General features: G+C 38.9%; 1 protein-coding gene across 2 annotated transcripts in view; it reads right to left on the minus strand.

The window, feature by feature from the left end:
* LOC149231468 (agamous-like MADS-box protein AGL11) overlaps nucleotides 1-26,846 on the minus strand; it is a 454,736-nt gene that overhangs the window by 271,174 nt on the left and 156,716 nt on the right. For both annotated transcript variants that reach the window (XM_089376313.1, XM_089376312.1), the window contains exon 2: nucleotides 23,747-23,828. In XM_089376313.1, the coding sequence (XP_089232439.1) occupies nucleotides 23,747-23,828 (82 nt within the window). The remainder of the gene's footprint in view (nucleotides 1-23,746; nucleotides 23,829-26,846) is intronic.

Here is a 26,846-nt window from a genome sequence, read left to right on the forward strand (position 1 = left end):
CCGCAGATTGAGAATCCTGATATAACTGCGCCACTGAAAACGAAACAGGGAAATATTGGTACAGAGGCAGAACCCAAATTTCTAAAGATTGGATATTACTGGGATGACACAACGGTGGATAAGGTCACTGAATTGCTCTACGAATACCAGGATTTGTTCCCTAACAAGTTTACAGATCTAAAAGGGATAATAAGAGACCTCAGTGTTATCAAGATCATGTTGAAGCCCAACGTGAACCCAGTTAAACAAAGACCTTACATCTCAATCCGAAGTATAAGGAGAAGGTTTGCTTAGAGCTAGACAAGATGCTCGCAGTAGGCATCATTGAGCCCGTAGAAGAATCTGATTGGGTAAGCCCAATGGTGGTACAGGAAAAGAAGCAGAAGGATGAAATAAGGATATGTGTAGATCTCAGGAAGTTGAATGACGCTTGTGTACATGATCTTTTCCCAACTCCATTCACTAATGAAGTGTTGGAAAATATAGGTGGCCAGGAAGCATATTCCTTCATTGATGGGTTCTCTAGGTACCATCAGATCAAAATCGCGCCAGAGGACAGGAGCAAGATGACCTTCACGACTGAGTGAGGGTGTTTCAATACACTGTAATGCCTTTCGAATTGAAGAATGTGCCTGCGATTTTCTCACGTGTAGTCATTTCTGTGTTCAAGGAATTTATTCATAAGTTTCTGGAAGTGTACTTTGATGACTGGATTGTATTTGGGCTAGTGAAATGCCATGTGGCAAGCTTGCACCTGATGCTAGATACCTTTCAAAGATACCAGATCATGCTCAATCTAAAGAAATGCCTGTTTTGTGTTCCTTTTGGGACCCTACTGGGTCATGTGGTTTGTAGACAGGGACTGATGGTAGATCCTGTGAAGATTGTGGTGATACTTAACTTGGAAGTGCCGAGGAGTGTGAAACAATTGCGCGCTACCCTAGGACATACTGGATATTACAGAAAGTTTATCAAAGGCTATGCCTAGATCACCGCGCCTATGGAGAAGTTGTTGAAAAAGGATGTCACATTCTGCTAGAACGAGGACTGTAAGAAAAGCTTGGATGTATTGAAAGAAAAGATGGTCACTGCACTGATTTTAGTCTTCTCAGATTGGAAGAAGGAGTTTCATGTACATGTCGATACATCATGTATAGTGCTGGGAGCAGTACTGATACAGGTTGGCGGAGGAGACTTGGACCATCCTATAGCATTCGCAAGCAAAAGGTTATTCAAGGCGGAGAAGAACTATTCCACCACCGAGCGCGAAGGGTTAGCCATGGTATATGCACTATAGAAGTATAAACACTATTTGCTGTGTGGCCATTTTAAGATGTATACGGATCATTCCACGTTGAAATACCTGGTCAATAAGCCTGTGTTGGGGGGAAGAATTTGCAGATGGTTTTTATTGTTCCAGGAGTATGATTTTGAAGTTATTGTGAAGCCTAGATGACTAAACGCGGGACCAGACCATCTGTCGCACATCGAAACAGGGGGAAGAGCCCACTAATTTGGAGGAGGGATTGCCTGACGAGCAACTATTTGCAGTGTGCATCACGGATGGTCATTTTGAAGATGAGCTACCTCTGAATCCATAGATGATGTTACAACCCTTTGAGAAATGGGCGATAGATTTTTTGGGACCCATTCAGCCCCAAGGGAAGAAGACGGGAGCAAGGTACATTATCACCGCAACAAAGTATTTGACTTGATGGGTGGAGGCACAACCCATAAAGGATTGTACAGGCGCGACTGCTGCAAAGTTCCTCTTTGAGTATGTATTGATGCGATTTGGGTGTCCAAAGGTTTTGATGAGTGATCACAGTACACACTCTCTGAATGAGGCGATTGGCGCGCTGACAAAGGAATTTCAAGTATATCACCAGAATAGCGTGCCTTATCACCCACAAGCTAACAGGACAGTGGAAGCATTCAATAAAGTGCTGGAAAATGCGCTAACCAAGGTTTGCAATGCTCAGCGAAGTGATTAGGACCTGCGCATACCCGCAGTACTATGGGCCTATTGGATGACATGCGAGAAGTTGATTGGACAAACACCCTTTAGGCTTGTATATGGTGTTGAAGCAGTGATGCCCATGGAATACATTGTGCCTAGTCTCTGCATAGCAGCACTCACGAGTATGACGGATTGCGGAGCCTTGGAAGAGAGGCTCACGTAGCTCACTGAGCTTGAAGAAGAAAGATTCCTAGCTAGATTTCACCAACAGGTCCAAAAGCAGCACGAAAAAGCGTGGCATGATCAACACATCAAGCTACACACCTTTAAGATAAATGACCTCATTTTTTTATATGACAACAAGTTTGATAAATTTCTAGGGAAATTTAGAATGCACTGGTTAGGGCCCTATGTCATTAAGGAGATTACTGACGGAGGAGTAGTTCAGTTGGTTAAATTGAATGCAGATCCCTTCTTAGGAAAGGTGAATGGCAATTGATTGAAGCCATACTCCGGTGGTTCGGCCATGTGACTATATGAAGGTAGCACAGTCTTAGCACTGCAGGTAGATGAAAGGAGGCACTGGACTATAAACTACACTGCCCGGGTTGGGCATCTGCGCGATTGGAAGATTGTGCGAAGCAGGCAAGTGTCACAGGGTTCGCGACAGCAGAAAGGGAGCTGCGGTACCCAAGGAGAAATGGTGCAGGTCAGCCAGGAAGTGACCGTTAAAGTCACTATTCATGATTTGACGATAGAAATGTGACCAAATGGAGCGGGCGACTGACATTTAAGACGAAATTTATGGGTCAGATCCTTGAAAATCTGCCGCCAATCTAGCATTAATGAACCGAATGTGGGGGGAACGGTCAGATTTGAATTCAAAATGCCCTACAAATTCCAGGTGGTTGTCCAGCAAAAAAACACTTGGCATTTTGAGAATTGAGTTGTTGAACTCTCAAGCGCACATGAACTGCGAGAACTTCGAAGCTCTGATATCCAGTTCAGTATTTGAGACATTGCCGAAGGTGACACAGGAGTTATTGCAGAAAATCATGTCGACACCCACAGAAGCTATGGATGTCGAAGTAGTGACAGCAGAGGAGTCGGTGCCGGAAGTGGTTGGCGAGGGAGAAGCAGCTTCTCCAGAGGTTGCCGAAGTATTAGCGAAAGTCCCCAAATCACCAAGGACGTCGAGACCAAAGCCGACCCCAACCAAGGAGAGCGCGAAGGATAAGAAGGGCAAGCAGCCTACAATACCGATGCGCGCATCATCGAGAAGAAACCCACCGAAGGCCAAGCCCACTACACAGGAAAAGGGCAAAGCCAATAATCTGGAGCCGGAGGAGGAAGAAATCGAAGACATCCCAATGGATGATGAGGATGTGGGGATAGACATGGAGGAAGGTGAAGCTCTAGGTGTCGAGCCTATCACTCAGTTGCCTGGGTACGTCCCTCTGCACAAGGGAAAGACCAAGGTACCGAAAGATATCAACGAGAGCAAGGTACCTTTGCAAACCCCTTTGCTGCGAGATGAGATTGTTTTTGAAGGACTATGCTTGGTGCGGGTCCCTCTGTTAAAACTTTAAAACTGGGACTTGGCTGACCATGAGAAGTTCACACACTTGGCGACCGAGTAGCTGATGCGCTGCATTATTGACACAACCACCAGGATGACCGCATTGGAGTTTGGGAGGTGGCTCAGAGGAGTAGACAAGAAAGGTCTGCTCAACATGCTATGGGTGTCACACTACAACCGCACCCCAATTACAGTCTTGGTCATCAAGTAGCTGCTATGCTTGGTGCATGATGGGTGTCTGTGGCTGGAGGAGCTAATACCCATCACTGACAGATTGATCCACAGAATCACGTGGTTGCCCTACATAGGAGAAAATCCAACTATGATGTTTGGCGAAAAAGTTGGTGAATAGGCCCTCGTAGAGGCCATCAAGGAGAAGTTTACGCTGGCAAAGAAGCCGCTCGGATATGCCATATCAAGCATCATTGACCTTGTTGTAAAGGTGGCTACACAGATTTTGGCAAGGAAGGTGATGAGGAAGTGTCACGCTGATGAGGTGCTGGCGCCTGTTGTCGCTCTAGCAGCCTAGTGCATCGAAAGAGTCCAGATCAATTGGTCAGACTGTCTCTGCGAAGAGTTCCTAGCGAACTTTCGCGAGGCAAAGGTGTTATACTCATATACCAATAGGTGTCATATCATGATTGACTTGATCAGCTCTGTAATATGTTCATCCTTTCCCTGTTGTACTGGTTTCCATATTGTGAAAGATCAAAAAAGTTAAAAAATGAAAAGATGGTATACCCAAAAAGAAAAATCAAAGGGTAAAAAGAATAATATGGTCAGAAAAAAGCCCCAAGAGTTAGCTCAATCGGTCAAATCAAGTGCCTCGCCAATGGGAGGTCACAAGGTCGAATCCCGAAAGCTCTTGGGGTTAGGTCAGTAAATAGGCCGAGGGGTGTTGATGCCCTTCGGGTGGCGTCCACTCAGTGTTTAAAACCCTGGACGTAGCGGCTACCCACTGACCCGGGTATCCGTGAACCAGTAAGTGAAAAAAAAAAGATGGTCAGAAAAAAGAAAAGAAATGAACCCCAAATGTAAGGACCAGGAAAGTGTGCAAGTCCAAGTGCCACTACTATTTCATTTTCTATAAGTAAAGTATCATGTGCAGTTTGTTGAACTTTATGTTGTAGTTGATAAATGGCCAAACAGCTCAATCTTGGCCAGTTCATGTTTCAATTGTCCTGTTTTAGAAATAGAGAATAAAATTTGTTCAAAATGTTTAATCTTGGCAGATAAATAATTAGGTAGAGAAGCAAAGGAGCTTAACTGTTAGATCTGAGCCCTTGGATGTTATAATTGCAGATTTAGACAGGCTTATCATGTAAAGAAAAAAAAAAGCTAAAAAAGGGTTTGCCAATCTAAGTGCACCCAAAGAAAGAGAAGAAAAAATGTTAGGCAAACTATGTTGGGTAGGCAGTTTTGGTGTTGCAGAAAGAAACTTGTGATAAGTTTGTCTCTCAGAATGATTAAATCTTACTTCTATCACAGGTACCATGGCAGAAGCATGATTGACTCTCCTTCATCTTTCCCAAATCACTTACTAATCTTCCCCCAAGGATATTAAGATCCGCTTAATATCACTAAACCACTCCATCTCATTTCATAAAAAGCCTAAGTGAAACCACATTCTTACTTTAGGCAAGGAGCCACATTTCTTGTGTAAAACCCTTTTCATTCCCTTAGCCCAAGTTTCTTAAACATTAGACTTATCGCTCGCTTTCAATCATATTCATATTAACCAATAACTTTATTATATAAAACCCTTGTATTAATTGCCCTTTCCCATATATTATTAATATACTAAAAACCCCTATATTCTAATATACCGCCCCGGTTTAATTATAAACCATGTAATTATGTAATTCAGGATTTAAGGGTTTATTTGAAACCTTTAAATAACCTAACCCGTCGTTCAAAACCCAAGAGTTAATTAACATTTGGTTAATTAATAACTTAAACCAACCCCGACAACCAATAATATTACGCCCGATGCGATTGAAAAACGTGGTTAGTGGATGGGCCCCCGCGCATTAAACCTCTGCCTTATTCATAACCCATCCATCACCAAATCTCGACCCTCGCATCCAACGGCCGAGATCTATATCGTGACCCTCCTCGCCGCCGAAGTTTACTACCCGGGGAAAGGGTGGTATTGCACCCGTACCCAGGACGCATGTCGACATCCCGCCTTGCTCGCTGCCTCCCCGCCCGAAACCGCTTGACCCCATAAGTGGTGCGGGGGGAAACTGCTTACCACCCTCTGCTTCACGACAAAATGTCACATCGTCATGACATCAGCCATGCAATAAATGCCAAAAACCCCGCCAAACCAAAATTTCACTAAAAACATAAGAAAAGGTCATTTTCGTCATTTTTTTTCTGCAAGCAGTCTTCCATGCAAATTACGTCTGGTTGATTGCGCGAGCATACAGTCCACCACCCTGCCATAGAAACCACAGCGACGCGCTCTGCCATCAGTCATTTCAACCTGCAATTGCACAATTCGTCTCCTTAAGCCAGGTATTTATCCATTCAACCAGTTACCTTGTAATTTCGATTTTCCTCTGGGAATTTTACCTAAAAGAGCCAAATTCAAGCTGAAAACAGTCCACAGTTGCCATACGAAGACACCAAAACCGCTGTTTAAGACCATTTTTCTATAGAATCCCAACCTCCAGTTTGAAAACACACGAACCAAACATGGAAGCTCCCGTAGCCTTGAACGTGGCACCCCTCAATGTGCCTCATAAAGACCTGGATTGGTTACCCTAGGCTGACAGAGATTTTCAAATAAAAGAGTTATCTGGTTATATGAACCATCTCCAGGCATTTTGCCGAATTAGGAATAGTCATCTGAGCAACTCTGATATCTATGGAATATGGGAATCTAATCTTCCCAGGTATTACCTTCCCTCAGTCAATGTGTTCCCAGATATTATTCACCAATGTTGTGCCAACTATGACCCTGTCAGTAAAGCAGTTATGACCCCATCCCAAACTGTTCTCTTTTACATAACTACTGAATCTATCTATCAGCCCCTTGCTCCTCTTTCCATGGGATTTTTGCTTGAGCAAGGCTCTCAATTGCCCAATTCAGAAATAACCCGGATTGCTCAATTATTCATGAAACCAGATTGCCAGCCCCAAGGCCCACCTCCCTATGTGCATTCCTGGTTCACTGAAACTGGCAGGCTTATTCTTGACATGATATCCTTTATCTTGGGATTCAAAAGTAATGAATATGTTGATGAGACCATCTTAGTTATGTTGTCAATGTTTACTCCAGGACAACCTCCTGCTGTCAAATATGATTATGCCTCTTTCATTGCCAATAAAATCAATGAGAAATTCATAAATTTGGACAGAGGACTCCTCAAGTACACCTCATTCATATACCACCTTCTGCTATATTATCAGCCAGATAGATTTTCATTTCCCATCAAGAAATTGGATTCCAAAGGAGAGCGGAGGTCTGTGATCTTTTGGACCTCGGTCTTCCACAATGTTTGTGAATTCCCTTATACCTACTGTGAATTCATTGACTTGTTTGTACATCCAACCTCCACTCTATTGATAGGAGCTCCTCCTCCTAGGCTCTCTGGTGATATAAAGAAGATTTTACAGCATTCCAGACAATACAAGATAGGTGACTGGTACCTCTACCAAAATCATACGGAAATCAGAATATATGGCTGTGAACTGTGTCCTTTCAAGTTGCCCGAATATGTGTCCATGAGACGATTTGCACTGGAGTATTTCAGGCAGCTTATCAATGAAAATTTAACCCACTTTTGCAATGCAAAGAAAAAGGCTCAACTGAGAATAAAAAACCAGTTAGGCCCTTTTATCATCCATAAGAGGGAGGCATGGGAAGATGCTGACAAGATATTAGGGCAAGACCTTAAATTGAAGAAAAGTTTCTGGTGGGTGCCATATGACCCAAATAGCTTTATAAGTGATAGAAAAGTAAGAAACAGGCTATCGGCTTACATACATCATAGGATCCCTGAAATTGAACAATTTGCTAATCAGGATGAGTGGGTAGAGGGTACATTAATAGAAGAAATTACTGAACAAGAAAAGATGGAAAAAACTATGAAAGATCTTGAAAATACCCTTGACCTAGACTCTTTTCGACAGGTATCTTTCAAGCTGCCTCAGCGAACCGGAGTGGGTACATCCTCTGTTGGAACTTTACAGCAGCCTGTAAAAGAAACCAGCACACCAGTTACAGGGTCTTCTAAGGGCAAGGAAGTGGCAGGCACGGAGCAACAAGCAATGACTGATCAGCAGGGGCAAATTCCTCTAGTCCAAACCAAAGCAGCAGAGATTCCTGCATTACAGACTCCTCTAAATGAGGAAAGAGGCAAGAAAAGAGATAGGGAAGAAGCCACACCTATCAGTGGGCCTGCAGAACAACCAGGGGAAAAAAGGCAAAGACTCAATCCTCTGTCAGAAGAGGAAATCTTTGAAGAAACAACTGAAAGTTTAATAGGGGAAAAGATAGCCAGCCAGCAGACATCCCCGGTGGTGGAAACATCAACTAGCTCACATAGGTAGGAGCTAGAAAGGCAGCATAGTGTGGAAGTTTCATCCACTAGGCCACCAAGTAAGCAGGACTCTGACATCAAAAGGACGTTCACAGAGATAAAGGCTAGAAACGACCCACTAAGGCTGCAAAGCTATAACCAGTATCTTAAGATGGCCCCCACAAACCAACAAAGGTTGATGTCTGCCTATGACATTAAGGAGGGCAAAATGATCATGAGTTATTTCAAGCCCAAGGTGTAGCAACCACAATCAGCAGCTGAGTACATCAGGACAAATCTGGAGGTCTTGGCCAAGGATATTTATCCAATGGACCAAATTGAGCTGCATAAACAGACTGGAGAGATGGTATACTCCACACTAGTTGATAAAGCTATGTTAGCTCATAAGTTACAAAACTCCTTGAATAATACCTCTGCTCAGTTAGAATTGGAGAAAGCTTCTTCTCTAGCAAAGGACAACAGGATCAAATCCTTGGAAGAAATTATTGTTGAACTGGGACATGATCCCAAAGAGGCCAAAGGCATAAAGGCACCGATGAAGAAGAAAGAAGAGGACAGTGCTACCCTCAGAAAACAGCTAAAAATGCCTCCTTCTATGCATACACAGACTGCAGAAGTTGTACAACAGAAATCTGAAGAGGACATGATGGACCTGCTCATGAGACTGAATGAGGGATTGAGTGAGATAGAGCAGACATTGGAGAAAGCTCTAAAAGAAAAGTAGGGAGAGTCAACCTCCCAGCCACCTGAAGTAGTCCCAACAGTCAGTACTACCCCCTCCACACTTATAACAACATTGCCTCCCACTGTCCCAGCATCAACAACAGAGATCATCACAGGTACCTCAGCAACAGCACCAGGCAGCAATACTACTATGAGTACAGAACAGCTGATAAAAGCCATGGAAGAATTAAAGTTGCAAGTATCAGAATTGAAACTGGTCAAAGAGCAATTGGCAAAGGTGGAAAAGAATTATGATAAATCCAAAATGAATGTGGCAGAGAAAACAAGGGAGGTCAAAACATTGGAGAACAAGGTGAGAGCATTAGAAAAGGATCTCTCTCTGGATAAACCTCTAGCAGAAATCAAAGGAATTTTGTGGACCAACATCAATCAATCCCTTAGTAATGTGTGGAGATCTATCCAAGTCATCTATGAGAAGATTGACCTAGTAAGAGCGGCCCAAGTGGAGATTCAAAAGGCAAGGGCTTTATTGGGACAGATGCCTGAACAAGCTAACCGGCTAATACATTTTTTGAACACCAAGACCAGTGAAGAACTGGAGGCACTAGAAATCAGAGACAGAATAGGCACCATTCTAGAAATCAAGAGAGTTGTAACCATGAGAACTCTGATGCAAAATTTGGAAAGGAGATGCCAGGACATGCAGGTGGAGATTGATTCTTTCACAGAAAAGTTTACAATCTTGCATAAAAAAGGTCTTCCAAGTCCTTTGGGGAGTAATGATCGTCTGATGAGACATGTAGATTACACGCACAAGTTGAATAAATATGTTGTTGATCAAGTTAATACATCTTCAAGTACTTCAGGAGAGAAAGCACTTCCATCTGGCCAAGCCCTATATGATAGCCTAGAAAATTTATTCTACATTGAGCACAAGGTAGAGCATCTATTCACCATCCCACCTAATTTCTTCAGATACACAGAGACTGAAAAAGCTTTGAGGAAGCTTCAGAGACATAAATTACCAGGACCGCAGTGGTGGAAAAGTATGTTAGAGATTCTATAAACTTATCTTCGGTATCTTTGGTATATTTGGTCAATTGAAAATTTTGGACCATCTACTATAATGCGGAGAACAGAAATGAATCAGAGTCATGCGGGTCAAAGCGCATCACATCAGGGTCAAAGAAAGTCTGGCCAAGGTGGAATAACCAGCACAGAGTATCAGTGGAAGACGGTCATAAACCGACTCGCAGCACACCTTCAGTACATCTCATAAAGATGGAACAACCAGCACAACATCAATTTATTGCATCAATTTATTGTTCCCCTATTCTCGAGACTGTCTGTCTCTATCTTTGTAAAATGCATTAATCATCACCAGATATTATTTCTATCAGATATTTTGTAAGATATTTGATATTTTTGTATAAATACCCCCCCAAGACGAAGTATTTGGGGTTGGTGAGTGTTCATAGTTTCTGGCTGTAATACTGAATTTTTCTGGAATAAAAGGATGTTGGAACCATTTTTGTCTGGCTTACTAAATGAGGAATTGACGCTGAGGACCATGTTACAGAATTCTTGAATCATCTTATGGATCAATAAGTCCCTTCTAACTTGTGTTTTACTGTTTCTATGTTTATTATATCATCTATGTTTCATGATCTCAATAATAAAGAAAAAGAATAATTTAGAATTTGCTTGACTGCACTCTGTCTTCAATCTTTGTTGTTTTCCATGTTTTCTTCAGAATTAGAATAAACAGTGAATTTTTAATTGTTCCTGTTTCCCCTAATTCTTTCATCTTGAATATTTTCTAAGGAATTCTTAATTGCTCCTTAACAGTAATCATCCATTTTCCCTCTGTCAAATATGATGAAGGATTATTAATTGCTCTTCACCCAATTGACTCCATTCCACCTAATTCCAGCCTATAAATTGTTCCATATTTGAGTACCTTGCTCTGTGATGCCTCCTCTGCTAAGAAACCTAATCCAAGAAGCTATCCTTCTTTGACTCCATCATGCCAAATGGATTGAAACTTTTTAGTTTTACCTCACTGTTCTATTGAATCTCCTTCCCTCCAACCAAACTCAAAACAAAACTCTTGTACTTCATAGCTAGCTTAATATATCTCAAAGCAAAGCTAAATCATAAAGAGAGAGCCCTCTCTGGATGTAGATTGGCTAGAATCTGTATCTAAAATATTGGTCTATGGTTACCTCGGCCGTATTCCCTTTCTTACAACTTTTGGGAACAACCTGAGTGATAACAATAGGAGCTCAGCAAGATGTTCCACTATGTGTGGTTCTTTCTGTCTATTGTGCTGGTAGCATGGGAGCTGTTGGAGGATAGTCAATTCCCTTCGTTCGCGCTAGACCTACCAAAAGCAGTGAAGTACGCTTCAATGTGGGCAACCAAGGATGCGCCACACATCAAGGACAACAAGATCTTCTGGATCTTGATGGAGATGAACATCCGCCCGGTCATCAATCGCAAACTGCGGTTGTCGCCTACGGTGTTTGCCAACCTGCAAGGCTACATGGATTTCAAGGCCGATTTTCACCATGTTTCCATCAAGGCGCAGAAGGACCCTGCACAAACATGGTATGACTTGCCTTACTTGGAAACGGATGACGCCATTGATGTAGTACTTGATCGCTAGCTGGCAGAATGGCGCACTACAACAGACTTGGCGGTGGGAGGGAGCAAGTCCGCCATGCAGCGCAAGAAGGAGGAGGCCAAGCTCAAGATGACACAGCTGGCCGAAAAGAGAAAGGAGGCCACTAACAAGGCCCAGGCGAAGCACGATGCTGCTCACCAGACAGAGAAGAAAAACAGGTGGAACAGAGCGAGGCTCTGACAAAGGCGCGAGGTCGCCTTCACTCGAGACAGAGAAAGAGACGGACGAGTAGACAAAGTAGCATGACGCGGACGCACAGGTGATGTCTGCCCACATCAAGTGTCAAAGGGAGCAAGAGAAAGGAGGGTCCAAGAAGAAATCCAAGGCCACCAAGACATCGCTAGACCCAGTCATGCTCACAGAGGGCGACTTGCACGACATTGGAGACACGGTGCGAGATGTCACCGTGGAGGCCCTACAACAATTTGAGCAGCAACAACAACTAGTATTGGGGGCTATGCAGAAAAGTCTGCGAGAGTTGCAGACCCTTTTTTCACAGGCTGGCACAATGTCCACCAGCCTTGCTATCGGCACTTTAGAAGCTGCCGAGATGTTGCACGCCAAGACCTCCAGCACGATTGTGCTGCCTGATGGAGCACTGACTATAGAGAATGAAGCTGATAGGCCCACTGTCAGTGCCCTCAAGGGGGTAGGGTTGAATCTAGTAGCGCTCGCTAGCTAGGCGCTCCACCTATTATAGGATAGAGTAATTGCGGAGTTGAGGGCCTATGAGCACCCGCCTACAATTGATCAGTGAGTAGCAGATTAACAATGAGCAGATAGCACTATAGCAAGACTCTGCCATCGCCACCGTGACCAAGGCGACAAACCAAAACAAGTGGATAATGCAGGTCGTGGAGGAGGCATGCCGAATGGTCCTAGAATTGACCATTCTTGAGGAAGAACCAGTCAAGGTGCACATCCGCAAACTAGCTATAGGGGTGCGCGACGCTCGTACAGAGATGGTAAGGGTTCATTTGGAGTTAAACCTGCAGATCACCGAATTGCAGTTAAAGGCCTAGCCTTCAACTCCGCTAGAAGTAAAGGAGCAGTGCACAACTATTGTCACATAGGCAATAGTAGTGGTTGAAAGTGCAATAGCAGACTGCACACAACTCTTTGAACAGTTATTCGAGGTCCTGACAAGCTTGCAGGAGGACCCTAATGTACAGTGATTGGAGACAAAAGTGCACGAGCTGCAGCAACGCTATGATGAGGTCAAAGGCACAGCGTGAACCGTCGCGCTCACACAGAGACTGGAAAAGCTGCAGGAGGCCAAGCAGCTGAAAGAACAGGTGGATGCAGCGCAGCACAAGGAAGCAGTGTTGAAGGCGCAACTGAAGCCCTAGCTGGATGAGGCTTATGCAATTACGACCTCTATTGAAGAAAAGCTTGCAACTCTGCAAGAAACTCAGCAAAAGTTTTAGGCCAACAGTTCAAGAGTAGTGACTGAGCAGATGGTTGAAGAAGCAAAGCAGGCGACCACACAATGCACTGCCGAGGTTGCGGTCGTACAGATCAAGCTGGGAGGTCTTCGTGCTAAAAGCTCTACGCCCATAAAGTGACTCAAGTTCGAGTCGCGATGTTTATGTTGGGGGCCTGTTGGGAACGGGATCCCCCAAGGACATCTGTGGGGCTAAAAGCCAATGTTTTGGGTAAAATTTTGTAATAAAATTGTAAAGTCTCCACATTTTGTGGTCACAGAGTGCGAAGGTGTCATGAGTCATAAAGGCTGGTCTGCCCTTATTTTGTAAAATGTAAAGTTGGCTGTAAAGATCTACCCATGGTCCGTGGACCATGGGACTATATAAAAAGAGCTAAGTAAGCTCACTCTAAGTAGAAAAGAAGAAGTAAGAAGTCTTGAGCAAGTCTTTAGAAGTCTAAGTTTCGGGTCTTAGCATATGTAGAGGCTCTGCAGCTGAGTGCACAGAGGCCTAGGGTGGAAGTCTGCAGCTGAGTGCGTGGACCCCTGCAGCTGTGTGCGCAGGGTAGCTAGAGTCTATAATCATCTAAAGATATTAATAAAGAGAAAAATTCTACAAATTTTGTGTCTTTGTTTCCTGTTAATGCATCTTGTCACATTGTATATGGATTTCATTTCCAATTCTTGTGTGATGCACGAATGTATGTAATTACGCTGGTTAATTGAATGCAAGTAAGAATATCTGTTTATGCGGTGCTAACTGGGATTGTTTAGTAAGACTATTAAACACTTAAGGATAACTTAGAAACCTGTTCAATACGCTGCTTTAGCAGTGCGAAAGTACCTGAACTGAAGGTTATAGCTGCGCGAAGGTCAATCGTACCCTTTCGCGGAGGTACCAAAGGGCGAAATAAAGGGATAGACAGAAGAAGCCCTAGAACTTAATGACCTACGCGAAAGCAGGAGCAAAAGGAATAAGCCGACATCACAACCATCTCAGGGTGCGGAAACTTGGCTCCAGCATCCCCCCATACTGCTTCAGGTGAGACTTCGGTCTGCACTCCGCGGGCTAACGCTGAAAGGGCCAGTAGTGTAGGGATTTGTTTGGCTAACTAATGCTAAACCTGGGTCAGGCCCCACGCAGCCAATTATATATATATATATATATATATATATATATATATATATATATATATATATGTCACGCCCGTATACTACAAGTGTAACCCCTTATTTTTATTAGTACAATCCCCTTATTATATTGTTTTACCCATGTAGTCCCCATATTATTATTATTGTGCCCCATAGAAGCCCACTATTGTTAGTATTGTGCCCTTACATTGTTATTGTTATGTCGGCTCTGATTATATTATGACCCCTCAGACTCCTTTATATAGAAAGGAGGTCTAGTCATTTGTATCATCCAAGAATTTTTCATTTGTGTAGTGTAAAGGAGGTTACCCCCTTGAAGAGGCTTATTTTGAAGGTGTTTATCTATCTTTTCTATCTTTTTGTGAGATGGTTTCATTACAATATATATATATATATATAGAGAGAGAGAGAGATATATATATATATATATATATATCGAGTATGATTGGACTTGAACCCACAATTTATAAGGAGTAAACCAAGCCATACAATCAACTTACCTGATCGACAAGTCATTAACTGTAAGAACTAAAGTACATGTATACAAAACATTGAAGTTTACGCAATCCAAACCACAACGTGTAGAGATGTAAACCGAAAATAGCTCTTAGAAGTAGTACTTGAAACCATACACTATATATAAATCAAAACAGTCTTGCGAGGGCTCAAACCATCAACTAAACACCGTGTAACGACTTCACAAATCCACCACAAATGCAAAGCTCGAACTAAAAATCGGGACGAGGCTATATAATTCATTGTTCAAATGTGTCTTCATCGGAGTCATGACGTGGTGTATATATATTGTTCATGTGGACTTGGGGCTCATATGGGCTGACCTTGAGGTCAACTAGTGTTCCAATATAACCACTATCAAACACCAATGGAATTGATTGTTGACCCTATGACAATATATTATAGAGCTTATCACTTCCACAATGTGACCATGCCATACAATCATGTCCCCATTTTAAGGTTGTCGGTGCTCAGGATGCTAACAATGTAACCATACCTCGTGACCTAGTCCTCAAGGTTTAATGCTCATTAGCATGCTGACATCAGTGTGATTTCATCATTCCATGTGGAGGCCTATGAGGGGTGCCACATGTCATGTATTTTTTATCAATTAACTAGTCTAAAAGCGCCATTTACACTTTCCACATGGCAGTTCTTCATGGTGCCACATCACCCAGATGACATGACAAGCCACTTCATCGCCACATCATCTTTCTACCACATCATTTCCTTCCAGCCCGTAGTCAACTGCCACATGTCATTTTACATCCATGTAATCGAGCTTGGCCATGCTTGAGCTATTATGTCATCTCCTTTCATTCCGTAGTGAGTTGTCACGTGTCATTGTACTATCATGTCATTGAACTTGGCCATGCTCAAGATGCTATGTCATCAGTGCCACATCATCATTTTAGGCAAATCATAACACACCATGTGTCACCATTATCATTATTGTCATATTTACCATTTCACGGTTGACTATGCAAGAGGGCCATGTCATTTCCATGTTATCTCCCTTGATCAAACAAAGTTTATCACATGTTGCTACAAGATTGGGCTATCACGGAGGTTCGACCATTCTTAAACTTCAAACAAGTTTACACATCCTATGTCATTCAATTCTTCATTCAATTGCTAGATATTTTGGATTTGAGTAAATATGCTCAAATTTTAGTGTTATTAAAGCTCATGTAAGTTGGACCACTATTCACTGTTGATCTATCCAAGAAAACATATACGCTTTGAAAGTTGTGTGATGTTTAATGAATTTGGCATTTGTGGGATTTGCCCCATAGTTTAGGTAATGCTCTAATGTTGATATTCAAATGGACATAACTTCTCATCTATGAGGAGTTTTTTCGAGTGTGATATGCAATTGGAAAGGTCTCGAAGAGGACTATCCAACCATACCATCCATAGACTCATTAGGACATCATAACTTGGACAAAAACTCAATAATATTCAAATCTCTTTCACTTCACTTGATGAGGGCATGCAAGAGATCAAATTATCATATTGATTCATGAATACAAAAATTTCTTCGTTAGGCATCCCCTTTGACATTAATGACACTTATTATCATCAACAAAAACACTATGTGCAATAATGGCACCAATAAATATCACACATTTCCCATAGTAGCATAAAATACTAGATCAAACTATCTTAGAGAGGAAAAGGATCAAATGTGTGATGATGAGAAAATGAAATGATGGGAGTCACTATTTATATGAGGCCTATCCCACTCATTTCTATATTAAGACAAGTAAATAATCCCTAATTACAAGTTTACTTTAAGTGTTCCACAAGATAAAGTCTACAAGCCAATCATATAGCTTAAAAACATAACAAAGATGCAAGAAATGAACACACGTGGGGGAGAAAAACCTCCTCAAGCATGACATCATCCTCCAAATGATCTTGAAGTTCAAAAATTAAGTCTCATGTGTGCTAATTCTTTTATCCTATAATACTATGGACTAAAACTTGTCTTTCTCTATCTAGTATAGAGACCACAAATTTTTGGGTGAGGTAACCTTCTTTGTTCATCAATATTTGTTACCTTGCTCATCAATGATGACTACCTTCATCTTTCTTCTTGAATTTATTGCTTCATTCTTTGATACCTTTACTATTGTATAGGTCTAAGTGACCACCTTTTAATTTCCAAGAGTATATCTAGCATTTCATATATCTTTCTTTATGTCTCCTCTTCTGCTATTTAGGTATGAGAGGACTTTTGAGTGACATCATATGAATCCTATGAATCTCTTTATGGATTCAAACAATGCTTCACCTTCATAGACCTTTATGGATTCAAACACTCCTTGACCTTCATAGACCTTTTCATAGATATCAATGATTTCTCTTTGCTATGAAAATTATGACAATCCTCCTTATTCTATGCAAGGACTTTTGATTATCTAACCAATTTATAAATCCCTTGCAATCATGACATCATTTAACCAAATCTAATTATAAAATTGAAAGATACTTACTTTGTGTGTGAAGAGGAGATCTTCACCTTGATGCTTCTTTTGCTTAAGCTTCCCATCATTAGTATCCTTTCATCATGACTTCCTTGGAGGCCTTCTAGTACCATGACATTAGTGGTCTTGACATCACCGGGACTACTTCACGACCTTCCCAAGTCATTTTAAGGTACTTTTGATGTCAACATATTGTTGACATGTTCGTGATACTATGTTCTGGTCCGAGAACCATGCTATTGAGATCATAATCATAGAAATAATTTGAGACTGTGACAAGTATATTGATATGGCATTATGCAATGATGTCTATGTGCATTGTGTAGAGAGGCAATGTATTGAGAGCCCAAACTTTTCAATCACTAACATAACTAAATTGTGGGTGACATTGTATAGGTGGACAATCTCACCACCGAAACTGCCTTGATGCAATAACTATATTGAGAGAGTGATGTAATCATGGATTGTGAGGTATTCCTTAGATTAGTTTTGCAATATATATCTATATATATCTATATATATGTATATAGACACACACACACATGAGGCTATCTTTTATGGCATGGAGAAGGTTTAGTGATAAAGAAGAGAGGATCACTGATATACTCCATCAACCCATGCATGAGTTGAGTGCATGACTGTAATTACTGAAGTTGATACTCCATGACTACTGTAGACCTGCTTGTTGTATACTTGCTCCTTTAATCCTTTCAACATGCTTTGATGTCCTTAAAGACAGATCCTTGTATGTCTCTTTTTCTTCCCTTTATTTGACTTCAGGACCTTAGCTCTGATACCATGTTGAAGAATCTAGGATAGTTAGCATTAGTAAGATTCTTCTAGACTTGATAACAATTTGTGAAGTGCTTTTTATAATTTAACTTATCTTGATCTTCTTCTTATTATTAGTGTGTATTTTTACTTCATCAACTTGATATCAAAACAAAGAGACAAGAACTCAAGAAGTTGGCATTCTTCCAAGGCCAAACCCTCTCCCTCTTGGAGAAGAAAACCCGCACGTAATTCTTCTTATAGAGATTCCAATTGACGAACACCAAGACCTTGACACTTGACCCTCTCTCCCACTCCAAGACCAAGACACCATTATTCTTCCTTGTCACTATTTATATCATCTTTATTGCTGCACTATTGAGATCTTTATTGCTACAACATCATTGTTGCACTTTCACCAAGGTATTCACCATACCACTGAGATCAAATACAAAATTAAGGGCCTAATACTGAAATTAAGGGCCTATTAGAAGGAGAAATCAAGACTATCCCTACCCCTGAGCCGTACGTAGAGCAAGCCGCAAATCTTGTCCACATCCTGCTTAGGTGAGTTTGCCTTAGCTAATATCCTCCAATCCCCACACCCACAGTATTCTTCTTGGTATATATTGAGAATAACACATTGTTGTTCTACTAAAGGCCAAGTTCAGGGTTGCCTAAAAAATAGGGTATAGGATTTCTCTCCCATAGGGACCTATACATATGACATGTCCATTTGGTTTGTGTCCCCTAGGTTGGTTTCCCACTCCCTAGACAACAACATCCCCCATACATCAGGAATATTAATCATAATAGCATTCATAGATATTTTCCTTTCAGGATGTCCATGTAAAAAAGTATATACATTTTCTATTATCCCACACACTTCAACAACCCTTATTCCAGTTCCACATAAATTTCTATACGACCTTGTAACATCCAATTTTAATTCTTTCATGATTTCTCGGGGAATTATATTAGTCAAAGCCCCTAAACCAAGCATGAACTTGTATAACAAGAAGCCATTAACTTCAAGGGTTATGAATAATGGGAGGTTCCCTTCATCAAATTTTTGGGTGTATAAAATAATAGGAGAATCAACTCATTATATTCCTATACATCCCAACTCTCAAGATGCTCATCAGGAATTTGATGCTCATTTTTATCTTCTTCAAATTTTTTAATCTAGGTAGCAATGGCTTTATAATGGTTCATCAAAATGGGCATAAATTCTACAAATATGCGTTTGACATCTATGTTAAAGTCACTTGAGGAAACAAAAATCATTTGAGGCTCAAGAAGCTTAGGCGTCATATTGTCATGTATTTTGATAACACTATCCTAGGCTTGCGTAATTGTTACAGGATCTTTATTCATAAGGTGTTATGATACTTATCCCTCAAATTCCCGAAGGTATGTGGAGAGGATTAGTTCATCAAAACGTTTCATATTTTTAGGTATTATGGATATTAAATAATTAAACCTTTAGTTGAATTCCATAATACCCTCGAATGCTTATTTTTTTACTAAGAGGAAATGTTTGTATAGATCCATGATGCATCTTTCCTCAATCCATCTAAATGACAAGACATTTATGAAATCAGCCCATGAGTCTATACTTTTCTGAGAGAGTTTGAAACCATTCCTTAGCATACCCACTTAAGGATAGAGCAAAACATCTCATTATCACTTCATCTTCTACCCCTCTACTTGAGTGAGAAGCAAAAGCAATTTCAAAATTTGTCAAGTCTCTTTTGGGACCCTCAAAGGCAAATCCATGACAAAGTGGAAACCACTAGGATTTCTAGACATGGGATGAGGTTACCCTAATATCCCATCTAGGTTGAGGGTAGACATGGTGTAATGGACCTAAGACTTTATGGTACCAACCATATTAAGCTTGTCAAGGATGAAAATTTTACGGGAATATTCATTTCTTCTTGATATTAGTTTGGGATACTATTCTACATGCATAATTTAATATGTTCAGTGATAAGTAGAGAGGAGACTCCATCCATGAATTTCCACTTTCATTTTTGTGAGTATATATCCTTTTGAACCATTTCCCTTTTGTATTTCTTCTTAGCCTACTTGATCATCTAGCCTTATTGTTTGATTTTTTTTAATGTAAGGTTGATCCTTGTTTCTCTTCCTTCCGTCTTCTAGGTTGTATTTGTTTACTATATATATGGACCAGAGGAGCCCCATCTCAATCCAATAGGACAAATTCATTTCATTATTTTACCATTTAATAATCATGAATATTACATAGTGTTGTTTTGTGCACATCATATTTGATCTTGGACAACCAATTTGTATTATTCTTTTAAAATTTGACAAAGAGTTGTTTTGGGCCTCATTTGTTTGGATTTCTAACTAAGAAAGCATGAAGTCTCGAGTACGTGTCTAGTATACATCCTTATGATATGAATGGCATGAAATCATTTAAATTTCTTGCTCCATATTTTATGTGTCTTTCTTCAAAAAACTTACCTTTTACTTGCATCATCTTAATGAATGGTAAATATGGAATGGATAAATTTCCTTTTGTTTCCAATCGAACCATTACCTTAGTCTTTTATTTTACTATATAGTATAATCTAAGGAATTCTTGTGATGAATGGAAAAAAAAATTATCTACAATTAAAACTTGTCACTTGTGAGGGAGAAAGAGGGGTGCCAACTCTATAAAAATGTAGGGTGTATTTATATACTATATGAGGTTGACTCTCCTTTACATTAAATAGTTTTAGAGAAGACCAAGAATCTTTGAAATCATTGATAAAGAAACAAACTCGGAGACCTCCAATGAGGAAAGAACCGTGAAAATTGCCGATAAGGAAGGAATCTTGGAAATCACTAATGAGGGAAAAGGTGTATTAGTGATGAAGAAAAATATGTACGAGAGTGATGGTATGCAAAAACAAAGAGTTTCTACCTCATTATGCATGGACACCAAGAGAGGACCATACCATGTCTAATGGGCAAGGTATGGATGTCATGTAGGACATGTTGACCTATTGAGAGCGTGGATGATGATGTGGTAGAAAGAGAAAGAAAGCCTAATAATCTTTAGAGGTCATAACTTTCCACCTCATATTCATATTTAAGCAAAATTATAATTTTTGGGAAGCTCTTTGTTATAAAAATATAATTGTGAGTTGAAAAGTAGTTTTTGATCTATTTTTAAGATGAATATTTTGATTACCCACCTCCTTAATGATGCTTAGTGGGTTAGGTATGTTATGTATAGCTAACATCCTCTTGTATTGAATACATAGATAATACATATAGTTCTATTGTTATTCTTTTCTATGTCTATTCTAGGAACATTTATGATTCAATGTTGACCCAAATTGCTAAATAATCTTTAATATCAAAGCTCTTAATGGAAACTGATTTCGCTACTTGAATCGCCAAGATTTGTAATTATATAGTATGATATTTTTGTATTGTTTTATTTTTTAATGCTTTAAGCTTTTTGAGTCAATAATATTCATTGGTTAATATCCATATTGAAGTTTAAATGATGCTTTCATAAATGCTTTATATAATTTTAATAATTCTTTGAAACAAGTACTTACATAAAATTATCCAAGTAATCTACAATATAATTATTGACAACAATAAGGTTGGCCACACTACTTAAATTACAAATTTACTTATAATTATATTACCTTAATTCACATTTGATCTAATATGTAAAGTTTACATAAATTCTTATTTAAAATTATGAAAAACATTAAATAAGATTTATGGGGAAAGTAAAAATGGGGTGGCATTATACTACCATTGCTAATTAAGTTTCCAAACTTCTGAAGGTTAAATTTGAATGGATAAAAGGTATGTACATGTTGTAAACTAAGGAGGTTATCTCATTTATTGTCCTTTATTTAACAAACAAAAAGGTCCTACACAATTCGACATCTATTTAAACTATGACTTTAAATTTTGTGATAATATTGATGATTATGATGATGATAATGTTTGTATTTTTTTTAAGTTAAAACATCCATGGATTACTTCACATTATATATAGGAAAGAGACTATTTTAGTCTTGGGTGGAGGCCTGGTTAAGTAGAAACTAGGTTCTCCATTGATGGGATATCAAAGTATTTCTAAATGAACTTTAGATAAATTGTTCTATGAGCCTATATACATTATATAACAACATATAACATAAATTCTTATTTTTGTGCATAGAAACTACTGATAAAAATAGACAAATTAGGCTTCAAACTATGAGTGGTAAGGCCCGAGCATCATTGGGCTAGTCTAGTGGCTCCTTTTGCTCCCCTTATTCATGCTTCCTATATCTAAAAGGTTTCATGCAATCCTCAAGATTAATGGGGTTAGCTTTTGTTCCCTCCAATTTCATAACTATCGCAAAGACAATTTTATAGATGACTTCAAACATTTCTTCAAAGATCATAATTGTGTGGAGAAAATCCAAAAGCTTCTCCTCTTTTTCTACAAATGCCTATGTTTTGAGAATTTTGACTAGTCAATAAGTCTCTACTTTCCTAAAAACAACCATTTTCTCTTGGGTTCTAGAGTGAACCAAGCCCTTAACCCACCCATCCAATTCCCTTTAGAACTTGTTCTTCACTCAAAGACTTCCTTTTTCCCTGAACCCTTTTTTCCAATTCTTCTATTTTAGTCTTAGTCAAATCAGGACTCCACTCATGGAAGAGCTTCTCTACCCCCCTAGCCTCTTTCTCTACTCTAGTCTTATGCCTCAAATCCCTAGACCCTAAGGCATTCTTAGAAAAAACACTAACATTTTTCCCTTTCCTTTTCCCCTACCTTGAAAGAAACGACTAAGTAGCATGGGAAGCCAATCCCCATATGAAAGGACAAACAAAATTAGTACGAGTTTGGAAACTTAACCCAAACACCAAGACCCAAAACTTTAAACATAGAGGAAATCACACATATCCAAAGTAGGTCACCTAACCCTTGAGAAGCATATAAAAGGTCAATAACCTTCCTATAACGCTCAAACTAGACACTATGAAAAGTGTAGATTAAGAGGAAAAGAAGAAGGAAACCTAATACCTTATTCCTCGAAGAGATCGGGAGGTCAGTAACACATTGATTCTAGGGAGGCCACTTTTTATTATTGAAAATTTTCAAATTAGTAGAATGCCTCCTACCACCCTTGTATATCCAAGTCCCTAATTCTAATAAAATTCATAATGGGAGCATCATTTGGTACTACCCCATAAATTTCTACACTTACCATTTAGGGCTCTATAAATCCAATCCCTGTAGTACTATCTCATAATTCCCTTAAAATGGTTATCATATTTGCATTGGCTAGGAAAGAGTTCATACTACCTCTAGAAGCATCAGTCCTCCTGACATTCACCACTATAATACTAATAAGCGATGAAGGCCTTAGACATACATCCAAAGTAAAATGACAATCATGTGGTCACCCCCCCCACTAATGGACTCCCCATCCAAAAAGAAAATAGTTGTTGTTGTTATCCCTTTCTTCTTCCTTTTATTACTATATTGCAACTTACACTTCTATTTATATATTTATTTATCTCTTAAAAATATAAAATAAAAAATATATTACAACTTACACTTCTATTTATATACTTATTTATCTATTATTTATACATACATACATACATACATACATACATACATACATACATACATACATACATACATACATACATACATTTGGATTAAAAAAACTACGCTAATTAATTAAAAAAAAATAATAATAATATTACTTTTACTTACTATATTAATAAATCTAACTTCTGCACAAAATTCGTTTTTGCTAGTGCATAACATATGCTTTATTTCTAATTAAAATAGCTTAAATGTTTAAGCAATATATCACTGTAATGAGCATCTATTTTTTCGAAAAATAAAAATATTTATTCTCCAAAGGAATTGGTTCAGTAAAGCGTACCTTTACGTTTTGAAGCGACGTTGGACCAGATGTTTCAGTGGCTTCTTGGAACATTCGGTATTTTCCTAAAATTGTTGTCATGCTTCTCACAAAATAAAACATATATTCAGCATATTCATAATTCCATAGTATAGGGAGAAGGCGGAAACATATTGCATCTCAAAGTTCTAAATTTAAATAAAAAAAATAAAAAATTGTAAACAATCAGTGATGTTAAGAGATTGAATTCGGATATTCCAGAATGTTCATTTTTTATTTGTCGAAATAAATACTGTGGAATATCCGAATTCAATCTCTCAAAAACCATACCACAGAAATCTTCAAACCATATTCAGTAATGTTATCATATCTTCAACAACAAAAAAATCATTAAGCTGGGATGCTAGTAACACTCAGAGCAGGTAATTCATGGAATTGTAAAATGCTATAATCCGTCAAAATATAAACCATTGGACAACATATTTTATAATGAAAAAATTTAGTGATATATATGGAACTTTCTTAATAAACTAATAAATCCAATAAAGTCATAATTATCAGTCATCCATAAATCTTTCCATATAGGACTGAAATGAATAAAACATTCTAGTTATTATTAAGTTTATATATTTATTATATATTTATAAATTATAAATAATGCAGTTTAATTAATTAAAAAAAATTAATATTTAATAATTTGAATTTGTGATTTTAACAAATCTCTAATAAATTCGGACAAAACTGATTGGAGAAACTGCATAGAAAATAAACAAAATGTTGAAGATTTAAACTATGGCTTTAAATTAGTTAATTGGCCAAATTTAACTATTTTACATTTTGTTTTCTTCTTTTTTATATGAATTTGATGATACAATTTTTGGTAACTTCATCGTTTTTAATTCTTTAGAATGTGTTTTTTGAATATATGAATGGATTCACTACCATGAAAAACCATGCAAAGCGTGCAACAGTTGGATTATATATATTTAAGTTTTAACAACTCAAACTTCTCATTCCAATAAATCTCACAAAGACTTTTATTTGCACACCATAAAACTCTTACATATATTCAAACTACCCAAATACAATACACTTATATAGTTGGAGCGAGATCCACATTATGGTTGAAATAATATCTTAACACCCTCCAGTGAACCCATATTAAATTTACAAATGTAAGCACTAATCCTAACACCGTCCCTTAATGCTTACATTGCAAGGAACAATCCTGAAATCACATAAACATAATTCACTTAGATCTTTCCTTAGTCTAGTCCTCCTAGGCACTTCTTTCCACTATGTAATATCATAGACTAACTCTTTCTTCACCACCAACTTCAAGCCACCACTTGATCCATTTAAGATACATTGTTTCTTACCATCATTGACGTCTTTGTAGGATAGACGATTCTTGGCATACCCCAAAAAATAGTCAAGATATTGAATCATTCTATTAACATACTTCCATTTGTCAAAATGCGACAAACTATAATATTAACAGTTATATAGGTAAGTGGTTTAATTACAGAATGCATGTAGCAATCACCTATACAACTTGACCTTTTTCATGTACACAAGCTTACAAACACATAATAATAACCTGTAACCAATGTTCTTAAAGCATCGAAGAATAACAAGCACCACTAGCTTATAACAGATTATAAACACAATTAAAACAGTAATGTGTACTTGTGGCACCAAATAATGTCAACAACTACTAATTAAAATTATTCTACTTTGTTCTATGATTCTTCATCATATAATTTTACACACTAACTTATGTATAAAAAAAGGAAAACAAATAACTTAATAAAAAATCCAATAAAACTCATCACAACAAAACCCAAAGTTGCTCATTTTCTCCATGGCCTCTGCGAAAGTGACATCAAAATTGAGTCCCATCAGTCCCCTAATTTTGAAAGGTAGAATGGGAATCATTAGCTTTCATATGGGACTCAGAGAGAGCTTTGTCAATGATGATATTGATAGTCTTCTTCGTCTCTTGAAATGCACATTAAACTTTCTTCCCTTTCTTCTCAATTGCCATCTAGTTTATGTTAAATTAGGGCATGTGGAATTACAAGCTTTTGTTGCAATGTGATTATTGTTCCCAAATGCAGAGAGGGATGGCTTAGCCTTTCTATATAGAATCCTCCAAACACTACACAAAGACTTGGGACCTTATGGACCACTTCTCCAAAGAGGCATCTTGGTTGTCTTGCAGTCAACACAGATCTTGGGGACATTATTTTGAGAACCTCCAACACCATGATTTAGTGAAGTTCTCCCAATAGGATCTTTGGCTGATGACGAAACCCTTGTGCCTAATCTTGGCCACTCCTGAAGGTTCTCCTTGTTATTAAATAATTCCTTTCTACTTTTAAAAGAAGAACGAATCCAACTGATCATATGGCAGTATTCCTTATGTAATTAAGCTATGCCACGGGTGGTTCCCACTACAAAATTCCCATGATATCATGTCCCTTCAAACCACCAAATTTTTTACCACGAGAGAAAGAAATTGTTGATCTCCCTGTCTATTTTCAAGATTTATCTGTCCCAAAGTCTCCTCTATTGACGGGCCACTAAAACATGAATAACATCTCTCACGACATGTCCTTGATATTTGACCTCATGTAGAAAATGCATGAGCCATTGGAGGCTTTCATGGCATAGTTGACCGACCAGTAATACTACGAATCACAGGATCTTCCATCTCCTAAACACCTAGTTCGCATATGCGATTTTTACATGGGTTTCTTCACTGCCATCACAGCCAAGTTCTGTTGCAAAATAATATTTGCATAAAAATTATTCACAGAAAAAAAAGGAAATTCTTACATACTTACGCTAACCTATTCCTACTGTTGGCATTATGACACAGATTTGGCACTATGACACAGGTGTTGTCCTTGATGGCAACTCACTCAGATGACAGATCACAGTTCAAACTCACAGAATGAAGAAAAAGAGGTATACGCAGGTTCTCCATTGACCAAGCTGTGTGTACACGCGAGTTCGCAGACCAAAAGGCGCGTATAGCGTACACACGCACTTTCACGGAAGGAAAGGCGCGTACATGTTGGAAAACTTAGTTTTGGTCCATGGTATTTGGTCCATG

The sequence above is a fragment of the Pinus tabuliformis genome, chromosome J (assembly GCF_031772625.1).
Source record: "Pinus tabuliformis cultivar Carrire ecotype Pingquan chromosome J, CPIR1, whole genome shotgun sequence".
NCBI lineage: Eukaryota > Viridiplantae > Streptophyta > Pinopsida > Pinales > Pinaceae > Pinus > Pinus tabuliformis.